Source organism: Xyrauchen texanus, chromosome 26 (genome assembly GCF_025860055.1).
Source record: "Xyrauchen texanus isolate HMW12.3.18 chromosome 26, RBS_HiC_50CHRs, whole genome shotgun sequence".
NCBI lineage: Eukaryota > Metazoa > Chordata > Actinopteri > Cypriniformes > Catostomidae > Xyrauchen > Xyrauchen texanus.
In genome coordinates, this window is record NC_068301.1 from 40,644,403 (window position 1) to 40,663,643 (window position 19,241).

The window sequence follows — 19,241 nt, forward strand, 5'->3', positions numbered from 1 at the left end:
CTGCACACCTCTGTGTGTCTTCACATTGGGAAGAACACCAATTTGCAAACAGATGCCACTTTAGGGCATAAAGCAGCCAAGTAGAGGGAGCTCTGGCTTTGTTAATCGTGTCTTCGACAGCTGGTGGCAGACCAGATCGTCCGCATCCCGTCCAGGGGCCAGTCTCATATGCATCAACCCTAGATGTGCGACTGTGGGTGAGGATGCCATATGCCCCAGGATCCTCTGGAACTGTTTTAGAGGGAACGCAGTGCCTATTTTGAACAAGTTCTGGTCTATAATTTGCCAGTTCTCCAGGATCAAGTTGAGGCTTCTTAAGCGGTTTGATAACAATTTAAAGTTTCTTGGGACATGTCTAAGGATAGTGAGGAGTTAATAATATCAAGAGGTTCTGAGATTACAGGGAATACCTCTTTTAAGAGCTTATTTGGTATTGGATCTAACATGTTGTGGCTTTTGATGTTTTGATAAGTTTTGTTAGCTCTTCATGACCTATGAAAGTGAAGGGATGAAGTTGCATGTTTGGAAAATTCCGACACCAGTTCTGTCTGGAGGAATGGGCCAAAATTCCAGCAACTTATTGTGAGAAGCTTGTGGAAGGCTAACCAAAACATTTGACCCAAGTTAAACAATTGCAAGGCAATGTTAACAATTGCAAAAAACATCCAGTGAGCGGGCAGTTCTTCAGATGGAAATGCCTTGTTGATATGGGAGGTCAACAGAGAATAGCCAGACTGGTTCGAACTGCCGTCTACGGAAACTCAGATAACCACTCTGTACAATTGTGGTGAGAAGAATAGTGTCTCGAATGCTATTCTGAGAAGTTTTAGTGGCACGAGGGGGACCTAAACAATATTAGGCAGGCAGTTTTATGTTGTGGCCGATCTGTGTATATCAAAAGGTTTTGCCATGGCGAGGCATTCGATTAATGGTGAAAAATTGGAAACAGGAAGTGTCTCATATCTTCTGTGTGCAATGTGTGATTTAGATCAAAATTGAGATGTATGTTTAGTCTTTGGGACTAATACATTGATTTGACTATTTTGGGTCAAGGTCATAGCACCACCATATGGCAGCAGGAAGTGTGGCTCTTACAACAGACTTTAAAATATTTACCCAAATTGTTTAGAATAATGTCAGATTTGTAGTTCAGCGTGCCTCACTGGTCTGAAAGGCTCCATAAGCTCATGCGCTGAGTGTCTGTGCTCACACTGACTGCTGTCAATCAAACACTCTGCATGCTGTTTGTAAGCTGCTCTCTGCAAATAATGAAAAATAATTTTATCCAGGTAACGAGTAACAAGAGGGTCTGTATCAGAGTAAAATGTATTTGTTTGGCTAAAAAATTTTGCAAAATAAAAGCTTAAGTAAATTAACACAGTACAGTAAGTTTTTGAACTTCGTTACTTTACACCACTGTTTTATTGTGATGTTTTCAGGGCGTATAAAAGCCATTCAGCTTGAGTATTCAGAAGCGAGAAGGACTCTTACAAACGCTCTGCGCAAAGCCCCTCAGCACACTGCTGTGGGCTTCAAACAGACAGTAAGTTTAATCTTTTCAACTCCAGCATCAGAATACACTGGAATCTTGTTTGTTTGTGTGTGTTGTTAGCGTTTTTGTGTCCATCAGGTGCATAAGCTCTTGATTGTAGTGGAGTTGTTGTTGGGTGAGATTCCAGACCGTCTGCAGTTCCGTCAGCCATCTCTGAAGCGGTCACTCATGCCATACTTCCTGCTCACACAGGGTAATTAAACACTTCTGATCAACTGTCCTACATCAGTACATCCCATAATCAGTCATCTTTTTCATATAAACTGTTAAATGTCATGAATACAGTGGTCACAAATCTTTCATTCATTATTACTGCAAATGATTGGACACTTTATACTTTAAAATGCATTGTGTCATTTCATACTTGTTCTGCAGATTTGTGCAAAAACTTTCAAAAATAAAATTTCTCTGTATTGGATATTCTGTGAGATGTATTGGCATTCTGAGCTGATGTGTTTTTCTGTCTAGCGGTGAGAACTGGAAATCTTGCCAAGTTTAACCAGGCGTTGGATCAGTTTGGAGAGAAGTTCCAGGCTGACGGTACCTACACACTGATCATCCGTCTGAGACACAATGTCATCAAAACCGGTCAGTTCTGATGCTCAGAGTGCAAGTTATCCATGTTCACCTTAATTTTTCTACCAAAACATACATAGAATCTTTGTAAATGGGGTCACCTAAAATGTTGCGTAGCAGAATTATGTTTTTATTATGCTAAATTAGTTTAACCTGTGATAAATGTTCACCATTATTTTAAGCTTGAATCCTAGATAGCAGATTAATCAGCACCAGGTTTCAAACATGTTTTGTAAAACAAATTGAATGTTTAATTCTTATGAATTATTTAACCTCTTTGCACCAGATATTAAGATGCTTCGGGTGGTCTGATCACAAGTGTTCAGCTTAAAATGCTGATGTAAATGGGGTCATAACTTTTTGTGATGGGATCATTGAAACCACATATGGCGGTGATCAAAAACCATGTGACAATGTTTTTTTCCCTGGTTTGTTGACATACCTTAAACGTAGAGGCATTATACAGTCATGAAATTCAGAAACCCTCCTCTCAAAATCTGAGCACAGGAGACACATTTGAGCGACCAGGTGAAAACAGGCCTTTTAGTAAATTCTATAGTTCTTCTTTTGGTAGTGGAGAAACGAAAAAGCTTGTAAAGCTGATGTTTGTGATGTGTTTGTGTAGGTGTGAGAATGATCAGTTTGTCATACTCGCGGATCTCTCTGGCTGATATTGCTCAAAAACTCCAGCTGGACAGTCCGGAAGACGCAGAGTTCATCGTAGCCAAGGTCACTATCACACCTAACTTTTGGATCTGTTGGACAAAGATGCAGTAATGAAATTGACTTAAATTTGATATTTGTATATATGGCATGATTTCAACCCAAAAATATTAAATTTTATGCGATTTGAGTTTTTAGTGTTTTCCTGTTCACTTGAATTGTTACTGACTGCTCAGGGAATAACAGTCAGCAGATAAATAAAAAATAACACAATTCTTCTCCATTCCCCAGGCGATACGTGACGGTGTTATTGAGGCGAGCATAAACCATGAGAAAGGTTATGTTCAGTCTAAAGAGACCATGGACATCTACAGCACTCGAGAGCCACAGCTCGCTTTCCACCAGCGCATTTCGTTCTGTCTGGACATACACAACATGTCTGTCAAGGTACGAGAAACATCTTTATATGGGAAAATACATTTAGTGTCAACCAGAAGTCTCCGGCTCAATTTGGTTTTTAATAATGAAAAAAAAAGAAAATTACTGGTAAAAGAAATGCATAAATTAGGGCTGCACAATTATAGCATAAATCATAATTGTCAATTATTGCCCTTGATATTGTAGGTGCGATTATTAATGTCGATTAAAATATTAGATTACTGTGACGTCACAAAACAACCGTGTGGTTCTTCAGAGTAGCAGATTTCAAAGGTGGATACGAGCTATGCTCCAGTTTCTTTGAAGCATATTTTAAGCATTATATTGTATGTTATATTGTAATAATCTTTAAGTTAAGGCAAAAAAAAACATATTTTAAATGGATATCTATGTTATAGAATAAATAAAATTTTTGCTAAATTACTGCTTAAATGATTAGTTCACGTACAGTAAATAATATGGCATATTCAATATTCAAACTTATAACAGCCGATTTAAATCGACCAAGTTATTGCGTTCAGTAAGCCCTTTCATTGAGAGACTGGGGACCATTCATCCCGTTAGATCTTCAATGGTGATCTTGTTAATGTAACATCATCGTTAGATCATTTGTGGCCTCAGTGGTTGCACTTTGGAAATTAAAAACATTAATTTGCTATCGGAGTTTGTGCAATTCGTGAAAATGTTAAATCTACCAATACCAGCTGTGTGGCAAATGGATCTTATTAGAGCAGATGCAATAACAATGACGGTGATTCCTGACATATGCTATTCATGCCATATTCTTTATGTTGGCTACACCTCCAGCCAAATTACTTTATTGCTATTTTGTACAAATCAAATTCACATTGGCCTACTTATTAACATGACAAAACAAAACTGTTTTTCATTTTTAATAAATTGTACACCGAAATCGAACAACGTGACAAACTCTCCCATTACAATGACTGCTGTCACTCACTGCAGGTTTACACTGTTTGAGATCTGCATTTCAACGCAAGCTCAGTGACGCTCCACACAATGTTATGCATTCTCGCGAAATGGTCTAATCAGCATAATAAATCAGTTATTTACACCGCGTCTGTGCCTCGATTAGAACGGGAGGTTTTGTAGTGTTGCTCATTTGCAGTGTATTTAACATCTACATTCAAAGCGAGCGGTGCAATATGCAATGAATCCAAAATAATTACAAAGTGCTTTTCGCTCTTGTTCTACAGCTTATTTTCGAGTGTCGGGTGATGTTTCTTCAGTATTAATTTTCGTGTGCCACGCGAACAGATGTGGAACATAAAGCAAGCATCCGGGCATTCAGACGGTTTAAAACTTGCGCATTAGGATCAGTTGCATTACAGATAGGACAGAGGACTAATGTAGGAGGCTCTGATTGGCATTGCAGTTTCATTGCTCAACAGACATGTTAGTTATTGGTTAGAGTACTCAACTGCTGCAAAAACATGTTGTAAATAGAAAGCATTGATGCAACAGGAGCAGACTTAAATTGAATGCTGTAATCGTCAGTTTTCACGATTACATAATCGTGGCAGTCGTAATCACGATTAGTTTTTCGATTAATTGTGCAGCCCTAGAATAAATTATGTCATGGATGAATATTTTGTTGGACAAGTAAATCTAGCTTAATACACAGACATTTTCTTTTCTACCATTGGGAATGTATACAATTAAACTATTTACGCATGAAGCCACACTGAGCCCCATATAATGGTTAATCACTTTGATAATCCCATTGATATGTAAATGCTAAAAGGAAAGTTTGTTCTAAACTAGAATCAATAAAACTATAAAGGCGGTATTTACACATGGTCACCTTATCCGTTTTTACAGATCGGATAGATATTCAATAGACTTGGGATCGAAGCCTTTTTCATGCATCGATAATCTGAAGACTTTCCAGATGATTATTGATATAAATAGGGCTGCATGTTGCAAAATTGTCTTTTGTTTTTTAAAACCTATTTCTCAACACAACTTTGGTAAATTAAAGGGTCACACACCAGATAGTGGATGACGTGGCGCATTCTAAAATTTGAAACACTTCTTTTCTATGAATGTTTGCATCACCAACGTTGACCTTAAAAATTCTGCCGCGTATGACTGTTCATTGAATTCTACCCAAATTATTATCGAAGAACAACATTTATTTACTCTAGCCATTGCTAGCATATTGGTAATATGTATCTTTCATATAGCCTACAAAATTTTTTTCAATTAAAAGTATGTTTTGTGGTTTGATAGCTTGAATGAAATACCTAATCAACGCTACATCCAGAGAAATTGCAAACTGATAGATTAAAAATGGCGATGTTTATCATGCAGAGTTTCATACACTAACCTGCAAACTCATCAATGTCACTTTGTTAATTCTTGAAATACAAAAACCTTCGGAAATTTCATCACCCTCTTGTTGTCTCCTAATGCTATTATGCCAGACTTTTAAAAATGTGAAATGTCAGCTCATTTTAATCGCTTGATGCCTCAAATAAATATCCATAAAATATTGAACATGGGGTTTATATCCGTTTATGTGGCAAAGTGTAAATGAATTGCGCTTATTCAATTGGATAGCAATCCGATCAGGAAAAACGCATGTTGTGACCAAGTGTTATACCCCCTAAGATATCCACCATTAGCGTATAATGCAACAAGGGGTGCTAAAGTCAACTGATTTCAGTAGTAGACTTGCCCATCTCTGGTATTTTTCTTAACTGTAGTTTTGTTTCTAAATCACAAGCACACTTTCTACAAAATAATGGATTACTCTGTAAATATTGATTCATGGCATTTTATATTTAATATTCATCACTTGTTCATCTTCAAAAAAGGTATGACATTTATTTTTTTAGAAAATGTTTCTGAAATTAGGGTTATTCCATGTCAAATCAACCATTATTTACTGTTGAAAGGTGGTAAACTTTATACTGTTGTTTTCATAATCCATGTCTCTCTGTGCAGGCAATGAGATTCCCACCAAAGGCTTACAACAAGGATCTTGAGTCAGCTGAGGTACGAGATATGTCTCTATTCCTTCACACATTTGCTTTAGATAAAGGCCAAGACATTCATGTGTTATCTGTATGTGTCCACAGGAGAGAAGAGAGAGAGAGCAGCAGGATCTGGAGTTTGCTAAAGAGATGGCAGAGGATGATGATGACAGTTTCCCATGAGTCTGCAGAACATTACTTTTATTAATGTGTCTCATACTGTTTTGCTCCCCAGATCTGTAAAAAAGACTCGTCAGCTCTTCATTTTAACTTCTGTTCAACTGCGCTCTTCTCATGGGCCCATGAACATGCTGTGATATGACATCATGAATGCATCATCAGTTTTAGGTCGTGCAGTTATGTGAACTGTGCATAGTTGTTTTTCTTTTTCACTCCCAACTCAACAGCTGTAAAATCTGTACATGCATCAGTGTTTTATAAAGATGCATTCATAAAAATAATAAATGTTCTTAAATAATCTCAAAACCTAAAGCTTTGCCTGACTTGCATACAAGATGAGATACATACAATTGCTGAGGAGCAGTGTTGTCCTGACCAGATATAATTTGGCTCATGACTCTAAGATGTAGGTGAGATTTTCTGTAAATGAACTGGTTGTTGGTGTTACTTTACATTTAATAGTATGTTTTTTTTTTCTCGTTGAGAATTTATCTTCAATTAAAATTCAGCACCGCTTCAGTTAAGTGTGTTTGGTTTGAGTATTGTATGTGATGCCGAAATATTTGATACATCTAGAAATGCATTAAGAAACTGAAGGCAAATTAAGACACACTTTAGCTTTAGAACAGTTTCTGTCCTGGGAAATCTTCCATACTAAACTGTGAACTGATTTGCTTTCTGTTTAAATTATAATGTTCTTTACAGTAACAAAAAGGACTTATGCAACAAGTTCAGCATACCTCAGTTTGAAGAAATAAAAGCATCTTAAAAATGCAATCCAAAAAAGCATCTCAGCCATAAAGTCTTAAGAAAATGGCAGCAAACTATCAAGATGTCTACCTATTTTAGTGCACTGGGAGTGTGGGGTTGAACAGTATCAGCATTCAAGTTAAAAATTCTCTGTCTAATAGATTATAGTCATCATTTGAAATGGCTGTGGTTCAGAGTGGTTTCTTTCTCTCCTTGGCATTCCATAATGCTGTCTGTGACTTCAGAAGATAGTTGAAAATATTTCATAACATAGGTCTGAACATAAAGAATACATGGATTTTAGTTTTGAATAGGGTACAGCAGTGCTAAGTAAAGGCACTCCTCAAGGAAAATAAGCTTTTAGTTAGTAGTGCAATAGTTGTAAAGTGTCGAAATTAATTTCTCTGATTGAATATTGATGAAGCCACTTGACCATTCAGTTCATAATACTGGCATCATTATCAATTGGGTCATTATCAAAATATGGTGACAAACATATCCCTTGACAAAGATTTCAAATGGTCAAGAAACCTTATTTAAAAGGCATTTTTTTATACGTCTATATTTTCTTTTATTAAATAATATGAAATGGTTTGACTATGGTTTTACACTTTATATATATATATATATATATATATATATATATATATATATATATATATATATACTTTTGTCAACTGTCTGAAGAAAATAAAAACTCCCTTAATGTTTTGGAAATTCCAAAAACTTGTGGAAAAGATCTTCCAAGGTCATAGTTCAGATTCACAGATGAACCCGTCTTTATTGAATGCAACTCAATTTCTCACTGAAGCTCCATATTGGACTGCAACACACACACAGAGGGGTTTTTTGTTACGAATAAAGACAGTGGGCTTCGGCCTATTTTAGATCTGAGACACTTGAATTAAGCGCTGGCAAAGCGCCCATTCAAAATGTTGCTCCGAAACAGATCTTCGCGCACATCCTTCCTCAAGACTGGTTTGATCTGTTGGTTTGACAGGCGATTTTTGAGAATTACGTTCAAGGGAATTGCATATCAATTCAAGGTCCTTTTGTCTGTTTCTGGCTCTGCGCATGTTCACGAAATGTATCAATGCGGCGCTTGCCCCATTGAAAATGAACTGTATGCATGTTTTTAATTAACTCTGCGATTAGTTATTACTTGCCCAATCCGAGTCAATACTGAGTGAACAGAGACTTGCTGCTTTGCCATCTGAAAAATCTGGGTCTCAATGTCAACTGGGCGAAAAGTATACTTTTCCCCAGCCAGCAAATCTCACAAATCTGCGTACAGACCGTTCTTCTGTGTCTTTCTCAGTTCAAACTGGGGAAACATTGCCACTGAAGTCATTTCAGAGAATGCTGGGATTTATGGTGGCAGCACTGGTCCACGAGATGCCTCTATGCACTTAAATGGCACATGTTTGCAAATTGGTGCTCTTCATGTGGTAAAGATACAGTGAATTTCTTCCTGTATTGCATGTCACATTTTTACAATAGCCTCCTCCATCAGCAGTGAGGGATTGACATGTGATAAATGTAAGGAATTAGTCAGGCTGACCGAGAAGTTTAATGAGTTAGAGACACGCATCCGAACGATAGTGGAGGTCAGTGAGAAAGAGTGAATGAATTTCTGAATTAATTTTTTTACAGATTAAAATTGAAATAATAAAAAATTAAATTGGAATTATCCAGTCATCTGTCATAGCACCCTAGAAAACAGTGTCTAATAATTTTCCTCACGTGCAACTTCAATCCATCGCTGTCATATCCTTCGCAAGCCACAACATGTTTGTTAGGTCCAGTACCAACTAAGCTCTTAAAAAGGGATCTCCTGTCATTTCAGAAACTCTTGTTAATATATTAACTCCTCGCTATGCTTAGGACATGTCCCAAGAAACTTTAAAATGGCAGTTTTCAAAATGCTTGTTAATAAGCCACAACTTGATCCTGGAGAACTGGCTAATTATAGACCGATTTCAAATCTCCCGATTTGTCGAAAATACTAGAAAAGGTAGTATCCTCCCAAATGTTCATTTCTACAGAGAAATAGTATATACTAAGAATTTCAGTCAGGCCTCATCACAGTACAGAGACAGCACTTATCAGAGTTACAAATGACTTGCTCTTATCATCTGATCACGGAGGCATTTCTCTTCTAGTGCTTTTAGATCTTAGTGCTGCATTCGACACAATAGATCACCACATTCTCTTGAATAGGCTAGAGAATTATGTTGGCATTTGTGGAGTTGCATTAGCATGGTTTAGGTCATATTTAGCATATTATGCTAAATAATATTACACCATATTATGTAAATGAGGAATTGTCAAACCAAACAAAAGTCAAATGTGGAGTGCCACAGGGATCAGTTTTAGGGCCTCTGCTTTTCTCCTTGTATATGCTTCCCCTGGGAGATATTATCAGGAATTGTGGAATAAGTTTCCACTGCTATACCAAAGATACACAACTTTATATTTCTTCAAAACCTGATGATATTTCACAATTCTCCAAATTAGCAGAGTGTATCAATGAAATAAAAGATTGGATGGCAGAAATTTCCTTCTACTCAATTCTGACAAAACAGAGGTACTAATTATTGGACCAAAAAAATAACCCACTACAATATAATTTGACTCCCGAAGGATGTACTATTACATCATCTTCAACAGCGAAGAACTGTTTTATTAGAATTAAGTATTAATACAATTATTATTTAATTATATTTAAACACGACTAACAATCGTATTTTATCTAAATTGCACAATGATTATTCATCGACTTTATAGACATTACAGTTTTATCGTCTGTAAATGCTGATCTTCTGTAAAGCTGCTTTGAAACGATGTGTGTTGTGAAAGGCGCTATACAAATAAAATTGACTTGACTTGACTTAGGTGTTAATTTGATACCAATCTTTCCTTTGAAAATCAAATTACCAATATTTGTAGAACAGCATTCTTCCACCTAAGAAATATTGCTAAATTAAGGCACATGCTCGCATGAATTAATGCGTTCATGACCTCAAAACTAGATTATTGTAATTTTGTAATATTGAATGGTCTAGCGCCGCAGTACTTAAGTGACCTTCTACCATACATTCCATCACGTTCATTACGATTGCAAAATTCTGGCCTGTTAATAGTTCTTAGAATATTAAAAACCACAAAAGGAGGTAGATCCTTTTCATATTTGGCTCCTAAACTATGGAATAGTCTCCCTAACACTGTTCGAGATGCAGACACACTCCCTCAGTTTAAGTCATCTAAAGACTCATTCAAAGACATTGGTCATTAATCTTACGATTCAAACAAAATCGATGTTTAAACACTGACCCTTAACACTTACTTCGTTTAATAATTTTAAACCATGACTTGAACTATACATAAGTAATATTTACATTATATTCAGTGAGTCTGGTTTCTCCCAAGGTTATTTTTCTCCATTAATCAACATCTTATGGAGTTTTGTGTTCCTTGCCACTGTCGCCTCCAGCTTGCTCACTGGGGTTATTAATACAATTATTATATAATTATTTATTTTTAAAGACGATTAACAATTGTATTTTATCTAATTACATGATGATTCATCAACATTATAGACATTACAGTTTTATCTTCTGTTAATGCCTGATCTGCTTGCTTAGAGCTGCTTTGAAACGATGTGTGTTGTGAAAGGCGCTATACAAATAAAATTGAATTGACTTGACTTGACTTAGGTGTTATATTTGATACCAATCTTTCCTTTGAAAATCAAATTACCAATATTTGTAGAACAGCTGAGATGTGGACATTCCTTCAAGAGCGTCTGGACGCCGATCTTACCCAATAACCTTAGAGGAGCTTGGTGAGGTAATTAAGGCCTTGCCTACAGGCTAGGCTCCAGGGCCAGATTGCTTTGCTGCTGAGTTTTTTAGATCTTGATACAGAACTGTCTTCACGCTTGCTAGAAGTTTATACGAACTTACACTAAGAATGGAAAGCTTCCCCCAACCATGCTGCACGGATCAGTCTGATTCTTAAAAAGGACAAAGATCCTAGCAAGTGTAAGAGTTACCGTCCAATTTCCCTGATCAAGCTAGATGTTCAAATATTGTTACAAATTTTGGCTAACCGTGGGTGACAAGTTATGACATCTCCTACACATATAGATCAGGTGGGGTTTATTCAGGCCGTAGCTCTTCTCATAACATTAGGCTTTTCATCAATATCATGTGGTCAGTGACAAATGATCAGTCTCCGGTTGCTGCCATCTCACTTGACCCCGAAAAGGCATTTGATATGGTAGAATGGGCTTTTTAAGATTTTGGAAATGTACAGGTTCGGGAATACTTTTATTGGTTGGATTAAGTTACTTTAAGTTTCTCATTAAACTATTATTTATATTGTCAAGTCGGTTCTCGCCTCCTCTTTGCCCGTCTAAATCCATTTACACTCGCATTTGCACTCGGTATGGATAAAAGTGTGCAGAGTGTTTAATTCGGACACTTATTTAAATGTAGCCTCGAGCAGATGGCTGAACCCAAAATTATGTATTACTAAGTCCCCTTTCTGCTGGACAGAGTGGATTGATTGGGAAGTTAATACACTCAGTGACCTACATGTGAGTGGAGTGTTGAGATCCTTTGAAAATATGGTTCAACATTTTTTGATTCCCAGTTCTCTGTTCTTTAGGTATTTACAGCTATGCCACATGCTCTGCACTATTTTTGAGAGCAGCATACACCCCCTAAAGTGGTAGATACTCTGGGTGTGGTTATTACTGCTTTTGGAAAAGGTCATGAGGCATCAGTATATTTATATACAGAGTACTCTCTGTTAAATCAGAGTCTGGGGGACGGAGCTTTGGATTCTCTCAAGAGATTATGGGAGAAAGATCTAAAGTTGGTACTGGAGGAGGGAGTGTGGAGCTAGGATTCTAAAAAAATGTCAAGTCTACATCTAGGGATGTAAGGGTGTGAAGATTTTACATGGATCCTTTTGGACCCCTTCTAGATTGTATAGACTTGGTCTGAAAGTCACACCCACTTGCTGGCCATGACAAACAGAAATGGAGACACAACCCATGTTTTTTTTATTGGTGGTCTAGGGCTTTTTTATCAGCCTTCTAGGGCTTCAGGTCAACTGGGAAAATAGCAAGCTCTGCTCGGTTCAGAGTATCTCTTTTCTCTGCCTCAGCGCGGTTCCTCTAAAACAATTCCAGAGGCTCCTGGGGCATATGGTATACTCGGCCGCGGTTGCGCCGCTCATGTTGATGCATATGAGACCACTTCTGCACTGGCTTCAGACTCGAGTCTCGACATTGGCATGGCGCCACGGCACGTTCTGTGTGTTAATCACCCCATACTGCAGTCAGACTTTCAACCCTTGGATAGACCTCTGTTTTCTGTGGACAAGAGACCCCCTACAGCAGGTATCCAGAAGTGTCGTGGTCACCACAGATGCCTCTCAACTGGGTTGGGGCGCCGTTTGCAATGGGCACGCAGCCGCTGGCTCCTGGAGAGGTCCTCCGCTGCATTGGCACATCAACTGCCTAGAGTTGCTGGCTGTATTCCATGCCCTGCAGAGGTTTCTCCCGCTGATTCGAGGCAAGCACGTCTTGATCCGTTCAGACTCAGGTCGCTGCATGCCACTCATATGCCGGGCAGCCTCAACGCGACAGGGGATGCGATGTCAAGACAGGTCTCGCTCAGCGGAGAGTGGAGTTTCCACCCCCTGGTGGTCCAGCTGATTTGGGACTGGTTCGATATGGCACAGATAGATCTCTTTGCCTCCCCAGACAACTCCCACTGCCCGCTCTGGTACTCCCTAACGGGGGCCCCCCTCGGGACAGACACGCTGGCACACAGCTGGCCCCAGGGGCTGAGCAAGTTCGCATTTCCCCCAGTGAGCCTTCTTGCACTGGTGCTGTGCAAGGTCAGGGAGGATGGGGAACAAGTCACCTTAGTGGCTTCTTACTCAGACTTGGATCGCACGCTCCTCGTGACAGCACCTCCCTGGCAAATTCCACTGAGGAAGGACCTGCTTTCTCAGGGACGGGACAACCTCTGGCATCCGCACCCAGACCTCTGGAATCTCCAAGTCTGGCCCTTGGATGGGACGCGGAAGATCTGAGTGACCTACCACCTGCGGTTGTAGACATGATAAACCAAGCCAGAGCTCCCTCTACCAGGCAGCTTTATGCCCTAAAGTGGCGCTTGTTCACAAATTGGTGTTTGGTCTGAAGACCTGCAGAGATGCGCATTTCGGTCAGTGCTTTCATTCCTGCAGGAGAGGTTGGAGTGGAGGCTGTCCCCCTACATCTTGAAGGAGTATGTAGCCACTATTTTGGCCCACCACAACACAGTGGATGGTAAGTCCTTGGGTAAGCGTGACCTGATTATCAGGTTCCTTAAGAGGCGCCCGGAGACTTAATCCTCCCCGGCCAAGCCTGTTCCCCTCACTGGGATCGCTCAGTGGCCCTCTCGGGCCTTCAGAGAACCCTCTTCGAACCGCTTGATTCAGTTGAACTCAAGGCCCTCTCTTCGAAGACGACCCTCCTGATAGCGCTAGCATCCATCAAGAGGGTTGGGGACATGCAAGCGTTCTCTGTCAGCGACACTTGCCTGGAGTACTCATGTCATCCTAAGACCACGACTGGGCTACGTGTCCAAGGTCCCTGTGACCTCCTTCAGGGACCTGGTCATGAACCTGCAAGCAAGCTGCCCCAAGGACGAGGCAGACACAGCCTGATGGAGGGAACGAGACGCTCTGTCGATAGTAGTGACACAAGGGGTCTTTCTTGAGAGTCTCGAGTACCTCTGTATTTGAGAAAATGTCAATGAGAAATTGGCAGACAGAATTTGCATGTCTTACCACCGAACATACAGGTATAAAGGGAAGCAGACGTGCAGTCAGGTTTTTGCACTAAGGAGCCGAGAGTAAGGTTCGGCCATTTACAGTGGTAGGACTAGTGTCGTGGCAAGGGGGACACAATGTCTTGTTCCCTCCATCAGGGAACGGAGGTTACAACAGTAACCATGACGTTTTCCAAACAAAGCCTTTCCCAGCATAAAATTCGAAATGGAATAAAATATCACCAATTCAAGTTATATCAAATGTTTCCCAAATTCAGTTTTTTTTAAAATACATTTTATATTAAGAAAAACCTGTCTAATTAAATGAATGAATATAACTTTAAGCAAATAAGAACAGAATAAATAAAAAACATTCAAAAAAGTATACTTTGAAAAAACAACAAGAATGCACATTCACAGCTAAACTGTGAATCTTAGCAATCCATCTCTACTGCCCCTCTACAACAACTTCCTATCAAACAAATACCATTTCCCAGCCTTCTAAAAATCACCTCCTCGAATGCTGCCACCCGCCTATCTCCCCACATCACTCCTGAAACGAGGGTGCCCCAGCCGACTTCCACCCCCATAGGATGATTTGTCTGCCGATCTTAACTCCGGCTAAGACCCAACTTTTTAAATGACTATCCCCAATATTAATGACCGCCCCATCACCTAAGAGAGACATTCTGGGGTAAAATGAAAATTGAGTGTCCAATACATCACAAATAAAGCTCTGAACCTTCAACCAAAATTCTTGGATCTTTACACATCCCAAAAAATATGGATTCTTTGTCCTTCTTCTGATTGGCATCGCCAGCAGGTGGGTGTGTCTTTCAGACCAAGCCGTTACAATCTAGAGGGGGTCTAATAGACTCGATGTAAACATTTTCAATTGCATGAAAATGCATCTCTTGTTTTTAGAATCCTAGCCCACACTCCCTTAAACTAAGTTTAAATCTTTCTTCCATAATCTCTTGAGAGAAGTTGAAGCTCCGTCCCCAAGACTCTGAATTAACAAGGAGTAATACACTGATGCCTCATGACCTTTTCCAAAAGCAGTAATCACCACTCCCAGAATATCTGCCTCTTTAGTGGGGTGTAGTGTATGCTACTCAAAAAATAGTACAGAGGGCGCCATGCAAGGTTCAGACATGTGAACAGTGAGCTCTGCGCACTTTGCCAGTTTTAACACTATCATTGTCATAAACCGGTCAGATTCGATACACTCTGATCCTAAACTGTTCTAGGAAGACAATATGTTAAAGAACTCAAAATATTTGGGCTCTGGAGACACTTTCACATGCACATTCAAGCTGATGCCACTGACAAGACCAGGGAGCAGAGCAGGCCAGTGAAGTGCAGGAAATCGTCAAGAATTGTTGAATTTGCCAACGAAGGTAGTTGCTGACCTGGAGGATCTTGCTGCAATATGTAGATATTGTATAGACGAAATTCACTGAGGTGGTTACAAGAGCGGGGGATGTTGAGAAACAGATCAATTAGCGACCAAGGCTGATTTGGAGCATGTCTGGGAGAAGTTGGAGGATATGGCGAATCGTAATCGGTAAAATAATATCAGAATTATTGGAATTCCTGAGAGAGCAGAGGGTCAGAATATGGTGGAATTCCTGGACAGGCTCTTTATGAGTCTGCTCGAAATAGCAGGCCATAAGCTGAAAATCGAGTGAGCTGAAAGGTTTCCGGCTTGGTGAACCACTGAGAGAGACAGGCCCCAATCAATTCTGGCCAAGTTTCTGAGATCATCCAATAATGATCTCGTGTTACATGAGGCAAGGAGTAAAGGAAGGCTTTCTTGGAAAAACCACAGCATTTTCTTGTTCCCAGACTTTGCGAATTCGAGAGAAACGTGATCGATTCAAGGAATGCAAGAAACTTATACATCAATGGAAGGTAGCTTTTGCACTGATATTCCGGCCAAATTGAGAATAGATGCTAAGGATGGCCGTAAAATATTTACATGTCCCCATCAAGCTCTGTCTTTCATAAAGTCAACGGAGTGAGTCACATTGCTGCCAAGTGGGACTGACTCACTGAACATTCAATTGACTGAGAACCTTTTTGTTTCTTTTTGTGCTGGTTCCGCCTAGAGGCTGGAGTTTGTTTTATGGAATAACACTCCTTCAGGACAGTTCTGTGGATGAATATGCACACTCTGTGTGCTTATGCCTCCTGTTGGCTGGAGTATGTTTTGCAGAGTATTTCTTGCAGGACATGGAGTGATTAGGTCATTGTAGAGCGGAGGAGGGCAGGGCTGGGCTGGAACGACACATGCCCGGTCCCCAATCAGCCTGATGGGGCACGTGAGGGATAAAGGTGCCCGGTGAAGACATTTATAGAGAGAGAGAATTACAGGCAGCTTATTATAAGTTTATCATTAAACATTATTTATATTGTCAAGCCGGTTCTCGCCTCCTCCTTGCCCATCTTAACCCCTTTACAGTCATTTGTTGCACTCATGTAGAAGTCAAATGGGCCGGCTCACTGAACATTCATTTGACTGAGGAAAATGAGCTACTTTTTTTTTTAGTGCTGGTTTAGGCTAGCAGCTGGAGTTTGTTTTGTGGAGGAACACACCTTCAGGTCAGTTATGTGGATGAATCTACACGTTCTTTGTGTTTATTCCACCAATTGGCTGGAGATTGTTTTATAGATTATCTTTCGTTGTGTAATTCATTCTCACAAAATTATATAGAATATATTTATAGAAACACCAGACTAGAGCATTCCGAAAGCAAAGTTTTAGCAGGGGTTTTAACATGGAGTGTTTGAGTTTAGAGGGTCAGAGCGTTGTGTATGGGGTTAATGTGCAGATTTTTCTTTTTTCTGTTTGTTTGGTTCTGGGAGAAGTATGGAGTTTGATTGTTGCTTTAATGCTGGAATCTGGCCTTTATAATTTTGTTTTTGAGATAAATCTATTTTTTATCATATGTCAAAATGTCAAATGTAAATATGAGTGTATTGTCTATCTCCATGTGGAATGTGAATGGGTTGGGGCACCCCATAAAAAGAAGGAAGATTATTTCTCTTCTTAAGCATAAGAAATATGATATAGTGTTTCTAGAAGCTGAAATATTGGGAAGATATGGGGTGGACAGGTTTTCTTTAGTGCTGGTTCAAGTAAGAGTAGGGGAGTCATCACACTGATAAGTAGACATCATAAATTCAAATGTCTCAAACAGATTAAAGATAAATTAGGAAGAATGGTTTTAGCAGAAATCCAGGGGCAAAGTCGTATTTTGGCTAATATTTATGCACCTAACGTTAGAGATGGGCAGATCGAGGCTTCGTGAAGCAATGAAACAGTCGAAGCAAATGTGCCATTTTGTTTCGAGGCTTCGAATCAATCCGAAACCCGTCTCCACGGTGACACCTAGTGGTCACTTGCAGGTGTTGATCTGAAACAACCTTTACAAAGAGCTAATAAAAAAATGTGTTGGTTTTTTTTTTTTATTGTATTTTTGTAATATATGAAGCTTGTAACCTGTAGTCTCTTCACATTGCATAATGTGATTTTGGTCATGAAAAATGAATATTAATAAAAATAAATCAAGCCACAATGTCTCCCTTTCTTATAGATTTTTATTCAAAAATATTAATTTCTCTGCTGTTGAAGGACTCAGCCTACTTCTTTTTTACAGATAATTTCTCCAGCCTTTGAAAAAATTCTCTCACAAGGGACACTTGTTGCTGGCATACAAAGATATTTTTTAGCTAGGACATACAAATGAGGAAAGATTACTGCTCTCTCTTTCCAGTAAGTTAGAGGATCATGAGTTCTGGGCAAAAACGCATCGCTGAGGTATTTTTTCACTTCCACTGTGGCATCAGCTGTAGGATTGTGTATCATCTGGGTCTCACGGATACGATTGTCAAAATGTTCCCATAAACTGTCTTGTGTTTCAACTGGTGTTGATGATGGGCCTGATGTTGACATTTGTGGTTCTGAATTAAAAGAAAACGGCAATTAGTAACAAATCATAAACTGACAACACATATGAAGTATAAATTTCATGAATCACATTACATAAGATAACATAGACTGAAACTCACCAGGAGTTGTGTTTGAACGCATCAGTGAAGCACACTCCAGTGTGATGTGCTTTTCAGCATCCAGGGCTTTGGCAGGATTTCCAAAAGCCACATTTTTAAACCTTGGGTCCAGCAGTGTAGCCAGTGCCAAGGCTCTAAAAGTCTCGTACCCTCCACATCTGGAGTGCAGACCTTCTTGTAGATGTGAGCCTATGAGCCAACACAAGAGAAAACCATATTAATTAAAATAATGACAACAATATGAGAGTTATGGCCAATTACACGTATGGTCATAGTGTCCTACCTAATTGTACAGTTGATTCCTGCGTTGCATTTCCTTTTTCTGTGCAAGCTTGTGCTGCAACATCCTGTACAATGGTATGAGCTTTGAAGCAGACACTCTCTGTTCCTCTGACATCTCTGTTGTTGCTAGTTTGAATGGTTGAAGAAGTGTCAATGACTGTTGAATAATGTCATACTCAAGACTTGTCAGGGGAGCAGTATCACTGTTTAAATTGGCAAGTGCAGCAGCCACTGGCTCACGTTGCTCATACAAGCGTTGTAGCATGTCGAATGTGCTGTTCCATCTCGTTTCAACCTCCTGTATCATTTTCAGACTTGGTCTGCCCATCAAGCTCTGCATCTCCACAAGCTTGTCCTTTGCTTTGCAGCTGGATCTGAACAACCCCACTATCTTTCTGGCTTTCTGGCGAATTTCATTGATGACTGGGGTTTGATCCAGGGCCTTTTTCACTATCAAATTCAAATTATGAGCAAAACATGGGACATGGCGAAGGTTGAGTAGCTGGGCACTTAGGATCATGTTGGATGCATTGTCAGTCACCATGCAGTGAACTTTGGAGGTTATTCCCCACTCAGCCATTAGCAAGGATTTAGCCTCCATGAGATGCTGGGCTGTGTGGGTTTGGTAAAACCTCCTTACACCCAGTAAAACAGTTGCCATTGTTGCCTCTGGTGTTATGTAATGGCATGTTACACCAAGATATCCATCCATATTAATGGAAGACCACATGTCAGCCGTAAGGCTAACAAATTCCGCCTTTTGTAGGTCCTCCATTGTCTTCTCCTTGGTTGTGTTGTACCTTTCGCTGACCATTGTTTTAAGCACCTTCCGGGATGGGAGGACATAGCTTGGATCAAGCTTGTTCACAAAGGCCCTGAAACCCTCATCCTCCA

The 19,241-nt window shown here is 39.7% G+C and overlaps 1 protein-coding gene and 1 long non-coding RNA gene across 2 annotated transcripts in view; one reads left to right on the forward strand and one right to left on the reverse strand.

Moving 5' to 3' along the window:
- Positions 1 to 7,346, forward strand: part of LOC127619651 (26S proteasome non-ATPase regulatory subunit 3-like) — a 32,838-nt gene extending 25,492 nt beyond the window's left edge. Inside the window, exons 6-12 of the mRNA XM_052092609.1 lie at positions 1,440 to 1,543; positions 1,631 to 1,745; positions 2,021 to 2,140; positions 2,754 to 2,857; positions 3,083 to 3,238; positions 6,200 to 6,250; positions 6,334 to 7,346. Of these exons, the coding sequence (XP_051948569.1) occupies positions 1,440 to 1,543; positions 1,631 to 1,745; positions 2,021 to 2,140; positions 2,754 to 2,857; positions 3,083 to 3,238; positions 6,200 to 6,250; positions 6,334 to 6,411 (728 nt within the window). The 3' untranslated portion in view covers positions 6,412 to 7,346. The remainder of the gene's footprint in view (positions 1 to 1,439; positions 1,544 to 1,630; positions 1,746 to 2,020; positions 2,141 to 2,753; positions 2,858 to 3,082; positions 3,239 to 6,199; positions 6,251 to 6,333) is intronic.
- A 10,316-nt stretch (positions 7,347 to 17,662) lies between these two features.
- LOC127619652 (uncharacterized) lies at positions 17,663 to 18,929 on the reverse strand. Its single transcript, XR_007967593.1, has 3 exons — positions 18,349 to 18,929; positions 18,066 to 18,254; positions 17,663 to 17,957 (listed from the first exon to the last, which is right to left on the reverse strand). It is a non-coding gene; the product is annotated as an uncharacterized LOC127619652 (long non-coding RNA).
- Positions 18,930 to 19,241: the final 312 nt, after the last annotated feature.